Consider the following 16508-nt stretch of genomic DNA (forward strand, 5'->3'; position numbering starts at 1 on the left):
TCAACTGTATCCTCTCGAAACCATGATCTTTCCATGAGAGAAGCAAATTATTTGCCACCAAACATCCTGATCGGTTCATCTTGACCAAGTTCGTGTGTGCTCGCAAAAATGAAGCTAAATTCAGCGTAACTAGCGGCAAATCTTCACAAGATGTGGGACAAATTAACAAATATAACCCTTCTTATTTCTCCACACTAAAACCAAAGTTTACATGGAATCAGACAAAGTGCGGGGGCTGACAAGATAAGAATGTGACAGGCTTTTCAACGTAATCTTCGAATTTCGTCTACAAACAGAACGCGTAAAATGCAGCCAAGCGCGGAATTGCGGGAGTTTCGAGTTTTTTGTCATGTCAACGCCCAATGATAGATTAGATGTAGGATAGGGTTACGCACAAATACGGGATTTGCTTTCATGCCGAGCTATTTTCCTCGAAGCTTGGACGGAAAATCACCTGCTGTTGCGTCAATTTTGCAAAAATACCCGCCGATTTAATGGGAAAACACAGTGAATTTTACTTAGGGCAGGAGTGTTTTGGAAAACAAAGCCATCTCTCTGTTGTAGACTACTGCAGAAAAGAGGTATCCGGATTTTTATCTTCTCCGTGACAGCCAGTAGTCCGCGTTTCTGTAACGCAATGCCCTTACTCTTCACTTAGGGACTTGGTATATTTCTGCGACCTTTTATTCCAAACTGACTAACTAAGCGGTTTGGTCTTGACATACTTTTAAAGCATAGCTTAGAGTATATGGAAATTGAGGGAATGTGGGTGCCGAAGTAATGACGGTTTATTAAAACGCGGAGACTGTAGAAGGTTTCTCAAAATCTAAGTAAAGTGGCTGTCCTGTTATGTCTTTCGTTTCAGGGGAGATAGTTCCAAAACTACGGCTTTTTGTAGTACTTTCATAGAAGTTTCTCTCGTGAGAGGCCCCTTAGAGTGGAAAAATCGACCATTCTAGGCAAAAGACCCCTCTAACAGGACCAGACTGGAGTTTCCGGGTGCACCTCATACCCTTAATATTCCGTTTCCTCCGACACCGAATGTCTCTCACTGGGGTAGTTGGGATTTCTCCTTGACACAACACTACGCATACGGTTGCTGAAGACGGTTCCACAAAGTGTGACCGGTTTTGCCCCTCTTCCTACTCATGTAGGCATGGTCTCTGAGTTTCTGTCTTGCTCGTCTTCCAGGTGAATACTAACTTGCAGGCATTTGGAAATATTTCGCTCACTTTTCAGTTAAGTCGGTATTCACAACAGACCTCATTGAATCCCAGATGAATCTCTCATGCACCACATTCTCCAACTGAGTGTGCTGAATAATGGCCGGTTCATGCTTCGGTTGGTACCAAATTAACAATATAAGTGAGAGATATAGTTACGTCTTTCGTTAGCACCAAAGTAATCTTTCAGTGAATGTTCCTGGCCAGTAACGGTTAACATCTGTTTATGAGTGAGCATATTTACGGCCATTTCTTCCTCTGAAACAGCTTTATTTCCCAGACCAGACCACGCGGAATTGCTAATGGATTTCAGAAACCCGGAGAGGTGAGATACAGGGACTGTACAAGTAATTTTAGCAAGCAAATTAGCTGATAAGACCTGCTTAGCCTAGGTGAACCAATTCTTCCAAGAAAATAGTGCAGGTTTGCTGCTGACTAGTGAGTAAATCGTCTTTTGTTAAAGTCTCTATCTCCAAATACACAGCCTGATCTGTTGGATGTTGATAAAAAAAGATGTCTCCGGCGACGATGTCCACTGGATACACTTCAAAACGTTTCGATTGGTAAAATCCCTAATCAAACGTTTGGCGTATTTTGAGTAAGTTCGTTGGAGAGTGTTGAACTGACAGCCTCTATGCCATAAGGTGCGGTGTCAGTAGACTTGTCCGAAAACAACTGAGTAAAAAAAAAACAAAATGGAAGTGTCATGCAGTCAACATAAACCTTTCCATCGATGGTATTATAGTGTCATTAAAACACCTGAAGATGTGTCTCAGTGATTAGCCTCACAGGTCCCGACTTACCAAACTCTTCTACGTGCGGCAATACTAGTAAACAAAATAATGCCATTGAGGTCTAAAGGGTAACATTCATTAGAATTGTATTGTACAGTGTTAGGTAGATGTGATCATTTCCCTACAGCCAAATTTCTCTGGGCACGTTGAGCCCGGCTTTTGAGGAGAATAGGAATTCAACGCAGTGAATGAATTCCTGTAACTTATATGATTCTGAAGATCACAAATGTAATATACGGCTTATTTAGGAGCCTTCCACCAGTATTGCCGCTATGGCGTTTCTGTTTTCTGAAGGACTTTAAACTACTCTAATAATTACGAGTAGGCTAGTTCTTGGACAACTTTAACGAAACAATGGCGTTGACTGACCATGAATCATGTTTTCAAACTTCAGACCTGGACTTCGTGATGGACAAACTTTTGATTCAAGATCCGGCATCAATTATTGATGGAAGGAAGACCATCTTTGAGTTTTACTCCCATTTGAGCATATCCCCATACGTAACTCCATGTCCCAAAGTGAGGCGCTTTTGTGATCGGTCTATTGGGAAGAGCAAGTTGGAAAACAATCGAGAGTCGGATCGTGACTTTTTTATTCGGCAGTCTCGCATGATAGTCAGGATCATTATTGTCTCACCAGTTCAAAAACCTACCACATACGGACCGAACAGACGTTTGAGGTCTTCGGGAGAAACCGAAGCTAAATCGAATGCAACATTGGGCAATCTAAGAAAACGCCAAGCACTGAGTCTCAGGCTTCCTCAGATGCCAACATTTCACTTCCAATTGACAGCCTTAAAAAGGACACGCTCAGAATGTAAGTTGTCAGAAGTGACTGAGGATAGTGTGTTATACCACCATCAGTATTGCTGTAAATCGTCACTCTCTTGAATTTCTATCCTTGACATATCTGGCCAAATTCTCATATTCGAACGATCGCATCCCTTCAGTCTTATGGTAGGCTAATGGAGATCAGCATCGCCGAGAAAGAACCAGAACCAGATAAAATATTCCTGCACAGACTTCATTTTGATGAGTACGGTAGCTGGATCGCTTTGTATATGCCCAACTGCCACTGTGGTCACCTAGCGCCGGCCTAGCATAGTTGAGTAAATGAGGAAAGGAGTCGGTTAAGTTAGAACACGCACCTGGTGTCAGTTACCTGTCACATTGAAAATACTACGGTGATTCTCCCAGGTCTGCGCTCTCTATGCAAATGCAAAACGATCTGATGTGACATAAAATAAACAGAGTTTAGTAAGGGGTGTCGGCGTCATATGGAAGATTCTACGTATTCTAAGTGTGTACAACAGCTTAAGGAAAACGTGTTGCAATTACGTATGCTCACATATGCCGTTAAAACTATGCGTTCATATCCATACACCACTCAAGTGATTTCTAGCGAGTAGCGAGTAGCGCTTACAAATGTGCTATGGCTTAAATTGATCAGCTTAGAATAAAAATGCAACCGAAATGAATAGATGCCCCAAAGTCTCAACTTCTAAAAGAGAAAACTGACCGATCAGCTGTACCATTCTTCCGGTGCCTGGCTTCCATGCCACCGGAAGAAAGTTTAAAGACTGAGATACTCTCAGGTTGCCCGAGCCCAGACGGAAGCAGTTGATATGCTGAGGTTCCGTTCGAAACACGGAACCTCTGGTCAGTAGGTTTAAGCATTAATCAGTGAGTTCCCTCAAGTCTGACTTCTAGGGTTCTACCACTGTGCAGTGGTGGACTGAAGTGGAAGGGTACTTGTGTTCCAACAAGTCGGGTTTGTTTCGCCACAAACACAACTTCAAGATAAATGATCAGCAAATTAGGAGATGGTCAACAATTCAGTTCACTGGGTCATAACAACGTCATCTGACACAATCCAGTAGTAGCTTAGCAAAAGACTTGTTTTTCGTTGCCAAAAAATTTGGTAAGCAACGTTTTGTCAAAATGAACAGTTTTTCTTGCCCCCCCCCCAGTTCCCAGTGCTCCCTGTGAAGACACCTGGACAACATGTGACGGGAACAGTTTCCTCCCCCCCCCCAATTCCCAGTGCTCCCTGTGAAGACACCTGGACAACATGTGACGGGGAAACTTGCATTCCCAAGGCATTCTGGTGTGATAAAATTTTCAACTGTCCGCAGTGGCAAGATGAAGGAACACACTGTGAGGAGCTGCGTAAGTCATATGGTGGAAAAAGCGTTCATTACTTCCTTATTTATGAAGCGACATGTGTGCGTATTACCAGGATCAGAGAAAGCAGTTCAGCTAAAAGCACCTGTGTAGGATCCAGAGCCATCGCCCACACGTCTACTCGCTACTGGAGTGTATTCACGTCACATAATCCGATGTCCGGCCGACAGTTACTGGTCTATCCAGATAGTTCAGTAACTGGTTTGTTACATAAATGCTTTCTTCCTTTTTAAGGAGTACACTCAGAATGCAAGTGTAAGGAAGAATTTCCCAATGGTCAAAATGTAAATTCATGTTTGTGTAGTTCAGTTAGATAAACCCAGTGTCAGGACGCGCCCAGACATGGAAAAATTACGTGTGCAGAGAGTGACACACCCCCAAGGTCACCATCGGTACGAGACGTTCGGAAAGCAGGTGCCTTGGAGGAGCTAACCAAACACGGCTTAGCAACATGAGACCAGTGGAGTGGGGCTGGAATTGTTCACGACCAGAACACCGCCATTGGCCGTACAGAGCGAGCAAGTGAACGACCATATTTGGCCATTTAGTTATCCTATATATATTTACGCAAAATCTGTGTTTTGCCCTGATAGTACAGCCATGTCCGGAGTTCTCCGTCTTCTCCTTATCGCTTAGTCTGGCAGGCTCAGTGCAGGCGTAACCCATAAACGGTCACCCACGAAGCAACACCCAAGTTAAACGCCTCATACATTGAGTGCTTCTGTGGAAGAGCTTGCACTATTCTTGAGAGTTCACTCACTTATATTGGGTATACCAACTTTGAACCATAAAGTTGCAGAATCCCTCTCCAGAGTTCAAGTGGCTAGAAAGCGGATAAGAGATTAATGCTTTGCTTCATATGAAGGTGATACTAAATATGGTAAAATTAAAACGGTATCACATCTGTTGAACTGTTTACATTGGATACTGTTTATTGCAGAGGGGAATACGGTAAACCAGTGCGATCGGCTCAAGGGATCGCTTAGTTGAACCTCTTGATTTGTATTTCAGGGTTCGTCGTTTAAATCTCCCGAGTCCTATAGCAGAGCCACAAGCCCCTCGTTTGTGATGGCAGTACATTCCTGATCCCACTGAGACCAGGGCTGTCAGCTGTACAACCAGCTGTTGGCTGCTTCGTTTTTGACGCCGTCACTCTAAGCTATTTCCGTCACTGAGATTTACTAAGTACTGAGACAGAGTCTAATCTGATTGTGTTACGTGAGGTCCAGATAATCCATGAGGTTTAGTGAAAGCAGGCTATTCTTGTGCCTCGCAGCTCAGGGCTACTGCATCTAACCTTTTCCGGTGTCGCAACGTTATTCTACCTAGCGTAGCCATGAACCATCTTGATCAGCAACCATCTTTGTGCATGGTGGAATCTCTTCCCACAAATTTCCAGTGCTTCATTGCATGAATCCAACGTCATTGATGGGTTCGTATGACCGGTGACGTGCCAATATCTAGCCTCCGAACAATCAAACCGTGATCTTGTTTCAAGAACCTGACACTCTTGTTCACCAAGGGTTTCCGTGGATGCATCCCTCTTGAAAGGAGCCCTACCTTTTTTAGCTCAATATGTTCATGGCCAGTGGAGTAGCAAGGAGATATGCCGATGTCAGACTAACACTTTATGCAATCGTCCACGGGTTCGATCCACGCAATTCAGAACCAGAATAATCAGAATTCGCGTTTATGCACTTGATAGGCAATCATGTGACAGATTATGCTACCAAGGGCGGCACTGTGGCTTAGGAACTAACTCATGCAGTTGGTGCTTCTTGTAAAACCTCTGCTTCGGTACCACCTGAAGGGTGGGTCAAAGCCTACTAGACAGGATACACTCTTCTTGGGACCCGTAAGATGGACGCAGTGCCCAAATCTCCATCCAATGCCGCCCGGTAAAAAATCCTCTCTACACTATGGCTACCTACAGTCCCTGTAAAGGAAAGGCACCACCTGTCACACCTGTTTCTGCGGCTGCTAAGACGGAGCAGAGACACTCGAATTCGAGAAATTACACGTTAAAATCATTGACCTATTTTCATAGGCCTATGTTTTAGTACGAATAAATGTCATATAATGTTATTTTATCGTAGACGGGAAATCGGTTTTCAAATGACGGCATTTTACTGCAAACGAGTGCTCTGAAATAGGGACAAGAATAACGTTACATAAACTTCGATGTAAAGGTGCATTTCAGCCCACTCGGAGTCCGTACGGAAATTCATGAAAAATCAGCTATTCCTAGGATAAAGTTCTGCTTAAATCCGCAAGTTGCAGAAGGATTCGGTCTATCAGTCAGACAACACAAAATTCGCCCACACCGATCACGACGTTGTACCACCAAATTGGAAATTCTCATATGCCATTGGGGCGGTTCTCCTTCGGATCTGATCTGTGCGTTATCGGAAAATCAGTTTTTGACTTGGCACATCCTTACTGGTGGGTACCATGCATAACGGATAACTGCCATGGCTACCACCGCGTGACTAATTTTTGTTGCTAAAATAACCTGTTGAGGAAAAATGCCCTCCCAAAGTGTTAGGTGGGATTCTTTATCGAGAGGGATTCTCTGTGACATATATTACTATTTTCGAAAACCTGCCATGCAGCTCTATGGAAAACTAACTTTTCTTCCACAAGAAACAGCTTCCTCCGCTATAAAAGAACTGTAGGAGGAAATCGCAGATGTTCGATGACGGTTTGCATTTATTTTGTTGAGACCCGCATTGATGCTATGACGATGCTGCTGGCAACATGCAGGCTAGACCCACTAGAATGCAGTGAAGCCTGATTTCACTCTTGACGTTTGCATCCTGCTGAGCAAGTACAGACTTTTCGTCGATAGTGCGAGAAGATTAGGGAAGGTTGATGGAGATTTCGTCCGGCTCGGAAGGTCGTGGGTACCAGAGTCTCTTGAGTTATGTGAGATTCCCAATGAAGATTGAACGGTGTGCAGTGCTTCACAGCCTCTCAACAAAGACCGGCTTCACTTATGGACGAAACTCTACCAGAAGTCTTTTGTTTGTTCCTCCAAAAAACGATGAAATTCCCAAAAGCTCCTCTCACAGGTAGTAGAGGAAATCAAGACAATAAGGTCTTTCCAGAATTTCGACTTTATCACTTAATTTTACAAATGTTACAAATCACACATCTTCAGACTGGTATACCCTCAACGCAGCACGCGAGTGAATCCCTCTTTCATATTGTTCTCCAGCCAAATATGAAGGGCGGAGCCTATCTATAGCTTTGACTGCTCGATATAAGTTACCAACCATCAGATGTGGTTCTATTAGAAAAACGTGTTCTGCTTCTTTTTTGATGAGCGTCTGGTCAGCTGCGGCGCCCATTCAGTGCATAGCTGGCGTGCAACTCAAAGGAAGCAAGAGTGCTAGATTTCCTAAGCCTCAGCAACAGAAGTCGAGTCTTAGCGTAGATTGTCCTCACCTGCAGCACGGTCCCCATTGAAGATCTCATATCTCATACTACTAACAAGTTACAAGTAGCTAAGAGGATGACTGAAACTTCCACCTCATGGCGGAAACTAGTCAACGCCATGATCATGTGATGTCGATGCAGTGACTGAAGGCTGAGTGGCACCATATCTTACCTGTGCGAGTTAATCACACTGCTGATGAGCCGCCCGGGGCCAAACAGTCACATATTCAAACTACCAGCTGAAAGATCGCGAGTTAGAAACTCCCTGGAGGTTGGTGAGATGCATACCGCTAATGCATCACAACAGGGATGAAACAGCCGTACAGTGCTTATCGGCCTTTCAGTATAGATTGGTTCCACGTAAAGGACAAAATTTCCGTTGACAAGTAGAAAGCCACGGACCTCCCCATCGGCAGTTTTGCGACTTAACCGCTGAGCTAGCTGAGTTGTTACGAGGGTTCATAGAAGACTGATGTCAGCAAGTGGCCAGCATGGTTTGCTTGCGACTCGGCGCAGCAGGGTCGATGACGTTGTGGAATAAAAAGATCCAGAGTGAAACAAAAAATATTGACTTCCGCCCTCAAGTTCGACATTTTTGTTGCCCTCTACAGAGACGCAGGTTGTCTTCAGTGCAATAATGGTATCTGATTAAAGTGGTTTGGAAGGCAGCACGTTATCGAGTTAAGCAGAGTGAAACTCGATCCAACAAGTGGTATATGTTTGTCGGCACCAAAGCCACTCTGATTTGAAACTCAATTATTTTATCAGACAAATATAAACACCAATGATGCCCATGTAATTTCCGATTTCTTTCGGCAGTGAACGTCTGCTCCTAGGACACAGTATATCGCAGGATGCACTGTATATTTGAATGTTTCCACATGTTTTGGTATTCTACAAAAACCGTGGACCACTACACTAAAATCGCTGTTCTTCTGCATCTTCTTGCTATATAATCCACCATAGGTAACAATAATAACGAAGCGCACAAAAGCCTGACGGAGTTGCGAAAAGAACAAGAGAAGCGTGAAGCAGACGCGGAGCAGTTGGCAGCTCAGACACTTCATCTTTCTATTCTTGGTAGCCTCGGACTCCTTTTGACATTGATCACGGTCACGTGCATCGGTAGGTTTTAATTTTCCAGCCATCGTTTACGGTAAATTACTGCATCCCCTGCCCTTCGAAGCAACAGATTCGGTAGATTCCCAGTGTTCCCTTAGTGGCGGTGTTTCCTAAGGAGAAAATGATATAATATAATCGTATTGTGTGCATTCCACATTATGTTAACGAGCCTTCATCTCTGTCCAGTTGTTTGTCCGAAGTTTTCGTGGGAGTAAGATGGAATTTTCCATTCAGTCTGACGTTTGATACTCCTACATATCCGTTAATATCTGCGACAAGTTAAACTTGTTCAGTATTTGTCAGCCTGCCCCATTCAAGTCATAAAAAGTTAGTTTTTCATCTAGTCGGTTCTTGACGGGATACCACTCATAATGATGTTGTCGAAGGGTTTTCGACGACCTTTTAAGTAGTGTTCCGTCAATAAAATGAAGTGTGATGTCTCGAATATCGCGGAATCCAAAACATAAAAACAGCCTTTGCGCAGCATATTTCGTTGAAGAATATTGTAAACGAGTGGTCTAAATGGAATCTGATTGAGTCTTTCTTTTAAAAACCAAACTGATATGCAGTTAAGCGTGTATTTCTCGAATAACTAAGAGTAAGGTGGTGCGAAGGTGTACACTTGTATGACAATCAAAATGATTAATATAATCTGGAAACGGATGACGTATCTCGAGTTGCCTCATCCCATCCTTCAGATGTACTATCTGCAGTCGATATTTCAACGTTAGCCGACTCCAACGAATGGTGCAGTGTCTTTTTGGGCCCAGATGGTCGGCTAGGCCAAATTTTACTGGAACGAGTTCATTATTATGGAGGGTTGGTGTGTCAGCCGTTCCTATGATATGAACCCCTTAAAGCGATAGTCTATTGATAATTCTGCACTGGTTGTGGGCCAGCTGGCTGTTGATCCGTTCACCTAACTCAGCGAATCGATCACCACCCACTCGATGTATAACCAGTTAATGCACCCGAGCTGCCAATATTTAGATGTTTTGTCAAAAAGTCTCTGTGAATTGCACAGCGAATTTCGTCGTGCCGTCTCTTCTTAGGGCGAGTATATCGTCAGCCTAATCAACCAGAAAGTGTTGGCAATTTCATTTAGAAACATTTGTTTCCTGGGTTAAGAATTCGAAAGAGAAAACTTCAGGCCTTCGGAATAGTCTCTTCCATGTAGGAATTTAAACTTGAGGGACTTCCTCGAGAGTACAGTAGTTTGAAAATGATACTTCACTGGACATTACAAGTCTGGACAATTCAGCTGCTTGGGCGGTTAGACACTTTTAGATGACTCATTCATTCATACTCACCAAATGACGGGTTGCTGTGGCTTGATGAACGGTCATACTGTGTCGGTCCCTGGCTTCCTGCCTCGCCCACCATGGTATATCAAAAGGCACGGTAACTTCAGACAGCCCTTTATGGCAACAAACGAAAATTATTACGACCTGTATTTATAGGGTCATCACAGAATTTTCTACAAGGTCCTGTTGGAATCACCGCGAGGAGCCGAGAAGCGTCGAGCTAAAGGTGCTCGATTCACATTGGCTAGCATTCTGACCAATCAGGGCATGCTTTCGTTTGGTCCGTAGCCCGCACGTGACGCATCCGTCCAGTTGACGTGCTCTTGGGCTATTAGGGGTGGCAGGCCTCCGGACACAGCTCCTAACTTACTTGAACGCAATTAGCACCTTTGAACTCATCGTGTGACAGTTCGGGTAGTTTAGGTTTACAAATTTTCATTTAATTGGTCCGAAAATGTTCTGTGAAAAAATCGCTGCATCCGTAGTCATTTTTCATAAATTTTGGTAGGCTACAAAGGTGAGTTTTGGCACAAAGTGACTGTAGTGACTTTCCTAGGGCGAGTGGATCTTAATCACAGGTCTTAAAGTGTAGGGGAATTACGAGAAGGTTGCAAAATATATTCTAAGACTTGCCACAGAGTTCCCATGATAATCTTCTGGTTGTATTGGTGGTGATGGGGAAACATTACGACTTCAGAGTGAGTATTTAGGTTCCCTCGAAATATATTGTAACTGTACTTTGATGGTCGAGTCATTGAGATTGTACGTTATTTTTTGCAAGCAATGACATTGCGGCGTCGGAAAAAAGAACAAATGCGACATCCGATCAAATTGAAGGAAAACTCGGTTCAACCAGCGAGTACGTCTCTTCGACCAACACCCAGGCTCAATCACGTCATGTCAGCCGGAGTTTTGCTCGAGGACAGTAACATTGGCCCGACGTTAGGAAGAGGTGTCCGAGCTGTGCAAAAGTCAAACCATTTACTGAAATCAAATTCTATTCAAGGTCGAGATCGCTTGTGCGAGTTTTCACTAGGTTTAGACGACCAAAAATTGAGTAACCAGGTGAATACCAGCTGGAACAGTACGGATAGCGTAAATGCTCCACTCTTGTGGCAGAGGAAATCGGTTCCGACAAATAGCGGTGGTGGAAAGACAGCGACCAGTGATCTTATCGGAAAGTGGAATTATACGACACCGACTAATCTCGTCCTCAAAGATGGGATACATTGGGTCACCAGGAAAGACCGGGGTATTCATCCGAAATCTGAAACTGAAACAGCCATCACGCAACCAACCAATCAAGCTGTCCATAGTCCCTTTCGGGGAAGACATCGAGGGGCGGGTGGATCAAGCCAAACGCATACTGTCGTGTCCGTTACCCCAACAGTCAGTTTGGAACATCACGTAACTTCCACCGAAGACCCACTGCAACGAATCCCATCAATGGCCCGTCCTCAAGTGCCTGCTATTGCTCAAGGTTTGTCCAGTCGACGAGTGGAGGAAACTGGGTTGGGAACTCCAAGACATTCGAGGCGAGTCGAGTCGGTGCATAAGTTGACCGCTGGTAAGTGTTCTCACCATTTACACAAATAAGCATTTAGTAGAGTGAGAGAGATTCCTACAGGTATATTTTTAACTGCTTTTTATTAATGATGAACCGCTATTGGCAGTACAGTGGTCCACCCCAAGACTGGTGGCCCAATTGGGAGCAACTAAATAGTTAGAGCTCAGTGTATACGAAGAATGTTCCGGTGGTGCACCCACTCAGTAGAGCAGATGGTTAGCTAAAGCTGGTCATCATTCACCCCGATCCGTGCAACGATGGTCAGTTCTAGCACCTTTGCAGGCTCAAAACTTTGGGGCGTCCTGATCGTTAGGATAGGCTATTTGCACGTATATATCCACATGCGCTACACAACAGTAGAATTCAGTCGAATGCAATACACTACACATGTAAAAATGTAACAATGAAAAGCAGGGGTGCTTTTCCGGACAAAAGCGAGGGCTAACACCCCCACCCGACAACACAGCCATTTTATGGATCACGCGCTCATAAGTCCAACGCCCATCTTTCCGTATTGTGATTTGTCCGACCCATCTTACTCTAGGCTGCATTTTTACTGGTGGTCCATTAACCTAGCTTCAGTGTGAAGTTTATTCCTCCAAACTACACACCTCCATTCAGAAGAAACTACAGTAGGCGTCTTCCGTTCGGCTTTATATGGGATCATTTTTGAGGAGAAACCCTCGTACGGAAGGTAAATGCGCCGGCATCGTGCCCTGTCAAAATGAGCGTTAATCACACTGCTGAGCAGCCGTTCGAAGCCAAATGGTTAAGTGGTCATTGGTTTGTTCGCTGAGCTGGGCAATTTGATTGCAAACGTTTCATCCCCAATCGAGGTGACATCATCGGTGCGTTATTGCGGAGCGTAGTAGTGCGTAGCGGTGGATTAGTGGTTGTGCCACAACCACGCTACCTGAGCTACCGACATTTTCCTCTATAGATGGTTAGGTGTTCAATCACTAGCCGAAGGGAAATCGCGGGTTCGGAACTCCTTCCTGGAGCTTCGTGGGATGCGCACTGCTGCACAATGCTCCTCGGCTTTTCAGTATAGACTAGCTTCACTAACAGGACGAAATCTCCATTGAAAATTGCAAACGTCATTTCACTCTTAGTCATTGACTATCAAGCTTCAAGATTCAAAAGAATGCACGATTATCTGCCAGTCACGCAATGAACGGGTGTACTCGCATGTACCTTAAATTGCTCGTTTTGACGAGTTGCTCTTCTGTCAAAGTGCACTGACACCTCCATGACAAGCGAAAAGGTTGAGCGTTGAGTTAGACTCAAAGCACCTCCACTAATATCTGCTAAAGGTCACTAGTTTCAAGTAATCATTACCCCCCTTGTTAGTCATAAGTGAATGATGCCCATAACGCATGGTCCGTAAGACTATGATCCACTTTCCTGTTCCAGTCATCTCACAATCCATTACAGGAGAGAAGAATCTTGCGATGAGTTGGAGGTCTGATGAATCGAACACCAATGCGTAGAAGGACGCTAAATTGGATTTTGGATGAATTGAAGACCCACTGAATCACATTTGATCCTGAGTGGCCTTTAATGGGAGCGAAGACCCGTACTCTACTCACTTTTCGAAAGTTGTGAGACATTAAAATGTAATTGACAGAGCTCAAAAATTCTATGGTAATCAATCAAACAACCATAATTGTATTTCAATGAGTGGTTTAAACTGACTTGTGGTTAAGAAGACCATATCTCCTTCAAAGAGGAACATTCCCACGAGCTTTGATCGTTCCCGTGAGTGTTCTTACAGAAAGAGAAATTTCAGGATAGTGGTCATAAATGAGATTACCTTAAAGGGTTCAAGGTCATTGTGAAGCATTGTGTTGAAAACTTCAAAGCCGATGATGACCTCAACAGCAGGATGATGCTAATGAGTTCCTTGTTCATCCACAGGTTCTTCTTCCGGTCCTCTCTGGTTTAGCGGAACCTCAGCCCGACCCATGACAAATGTGGAACTGCTTGACACTGGCCGCGTCGACGTACAAAGCAAGCGTTCGCCGGTCGAACAACAGCCAAAAACTACAGTTCGGGCTTTGTACGACAATCAGCGGCAGTCAAACAGGGCGACAGCTCCTCAACTCCGGGAGAAACACATTGCCAATTGCCGCCTTATTAATCGCACTCAGTCATGGGGTGGTGGGTTACGTTTGGCCGGAGTCGATCCGATATGCAACGGCAAGTGGGAAGTCACACATTCGTTCGATTATGCAGAATCTCCATTTGAAAGTACTTTGGTACCTAGGAATAAATCACCGACACAAGAACGAAAGACCACCCGGGATGTAAAACCGCATGCAGTAGGTGCACTTACATCATATGCGGAACCCGGATCATGGCGCCCAAAGATACCGTACGTGAGCATGCCGGACGTGAATGGAGCGATTGCCAGTCAGTACCAACGCAACGCTGAGGTCAAGTCGATGGAGCCTAAACCACAGGGCTTCATGCTGAGTGTTCTGGACTGCAAACCACCCTCAGCAAAAAAACCTCGCATGACCGACCAATCAAATGAGGAACAGCAATGGGTGCCTACTGACTATGTCACTGAGAGCGACGAGGAGCTTTCAGCGGGTACGGCAATCATGGATGATTATGGCTCGGTACTCAGCGGGTCAGCGATGCCAGAAATTCAGGAAAACCCACTTCGAACCTATTCGAGCACAGGACTGAAGATGGACATTGGTATTTTGACCGTTAAGGCCTCGGCTATGGGTTCAGCTGAGAGTCCAAAGCGTTTGGTTCCCCGATTGTATATAGAACCAAACTGCAACACCAACGCAGATTCCAACAGTCCGGTTGACTTGGTCGGTGGCGATCAGATTAGCAGCAGCAGTGGCGGTGGTCCGTTCTCACCGGGTTCGACAGTTCGCACCAGTTCGTTGAGCAATTCCAACGGTCACTCGGAAAGTGAAGATCCATATAGGTATTCTAGAGGTGAGTGCAGTTTATATCAAAACGTAACACTTTCCACAAATGTCTAGTGAGTTCTTGACCTTAGCACATAGGGAACCCGAATAAAGAGATCTGGATAACTCTTTTGCCTGACTAGTTAGTTAAGTTCAATCCATATAACGAGTCTTAAAATGTGTGATACAGACTTTACAAGATCAAAGCGTCACTATAGAATCCAACCACGGGAAACCAGATGTGTCTAATGTGCTGCCAACTGTTTGATGTTTTAATTAGGATGAGTCAGATCAGTTTTTCAACCACAAACCGCGAAGTAAGGGGATTCCAGCTGCTACACTCAAGCCAGAACCTCACGGTTCATCCGTTCTGAGACGTTTGAAAATGAGCAGAATTTTGTTAAATTTTGAAATTATCAAATTGACCTTCAGAGTTTCGTCCATTGTGATGTAAAGTAGTTGAACGGTTGACTGTCAGACCGAGTTCGATAATCACCAAAATGTTGGCTTCGAATTTACTTAGATATTGTTTGAGTGACTCTCAGCCCCTGACGCAGTTTCCCATTTTTCTCTTCTGCAGCTTCTCAAAACGAATACAGTAGTGAATCGGATACCCAATCACAACCCCACCTTAATCTAGATCCACTGAATACAAGATCCTCACCAAAACTATTTGCAATCGAGCAGAACTCTATGTCTCCCAACCAAAGTCCCTTACGAGAAAGTGAAACGGTGTTCACTGTCCGAACCTGGTTCAAAAAAGCGTGCACTGACTCCACACAACCAACGAAGGACGCTTTTGTATACGAATATGAGGCATGAAACCCTCCTTGTTTTCGAATTATCTGTTGTACAAAACAAACAGACAAGAAACGAAAAATAGCATTATTAGTTCAAACACCTTTTTACCCCTCCCTTCAATCGTATACCGTGTTATTTTTCGAAGTGCCTGCCTACTCTCCGCCCTAGAACTACATTCATGTGTGTGGGCGTCTGTGCGTCTTAGAGTTAGTATTTCCGTCCTCTCCTTTACACAAAAAACAACGCCCTCCGCCCCCTCCCCTCTCAGCTTAGTGAGATACATTTTGGGTACGCACAGATTCATGCCACAATCCTCACCAGTGCCTCTCCATCTTTTCGCAGTCAAAAACCTCAAGCATACATGCAGCTAGCGCACACACACATAGAATGTGTTCGGTATTCTTCTGTTTGCGCATGTCTTTTTGTCCTCGATTTTTTTTTAAACTAAGCGAGTATTCAGGTCCAGATATGCCATAACTTGCCTTAGCCAGAGTGGGGTTCTTCCAAGTGGTTCGATGACTACATTACTCCTGCTGTGTTAGGTACGCGTCTCTTTCTACTGTATAGCAACATCACCCGAAAGTGCAGTTTGGTATCTGCCTGTCCTTGTTGGCATTATACCCTCCACCCCTTGTTCCGTTTTTTTCCAATGCCTGCTGATCAGATCCCATGCTTTCTACTCTTAGACAACACACATGCGTACATGTGAGCAGACAGACAAGCATTTCACAGAAACGGTTCGAGTGAAACGAGTTAGTTTTGACGGTATACCGAAGGACATGTTAGTCTCTTCTACTACGGATCAAAGATTGTCAGCTATCTGTTGTACAAAACGACTGGTGTCCGAGCCTCTTCCTATCAAATAGTGAATGAAGAACACAAATGGATGACAAGTATGACCTTACTTCTCACTTTCCGGTCACCAGATTCGCTGGCTGGGTAACCTTTGTCGAAAAGAATTCGGTTTTTGAGCTCGACATTGCGCAGTGTTTAGCGTGTACAATTAATGACCGGAAGGTCCGTGGTTCGAACCTGAATCCGGTATCTCAAGTGCTTGCGTCTGGTCTTGGGCAACATGGAAATATCTGTCCTCGTGCTTACTTTCGGATGCGTAGCAGCTGTGCACTAAAGGATGTTAAAGCTGA

General features: G+C 44.5%; 1 protein-coding gene across 1 annotated transcript in view; it reads left to right on the forward strand.

Annotated features, from left to right (window-relative positions):
* The window catches only part of T265_11658 (hypothetical protein), a gene marked incomplete at both ends in the record, with an annotated part of 116410 nt that extends 100282 nt beyond the window's left edge, over positions 1–16128 (forward strand). Inside the window, 5 exons of the mRNA XM_009178369.1 lie at positions 2412–2834; positions 8606–8764; positions 10847–11632; positions 13550–14590; positions 15143–16128. Of these exons, the coding sequence (XP_009176633.1) occupies positions 2412–2834; positions 8606–8764; positions 10847–11632; positions 13550–14590; positions 15143–15384 (2651 nt within the window). The remainder of the gene's footprint in view (positions 1–2411; positions 2835–8605; positions 8765–10846; positions 11633–13549; positions 14591–15142) is intronic.
* Between the last annotated feature and the right edge of the window lie 380 nt (positions 16129–16508).

The sequence above is a fragment of the Opisthorchis viverrini genome, assembly GCF_000715545.1.
Source record: "Opisthorchis viverrini unplaced genomic scaffold opera_v5_539, whole genome shotgun sequence".
Classification (NCBI taxonomy): domain Eukaryota; kingdom Metazoa; phylum Platyhelminthes; class Trematoda; order Opisthorchiida; family Opisthorchiidae; genus Opisthorchis; species Opisthorchis viverrini.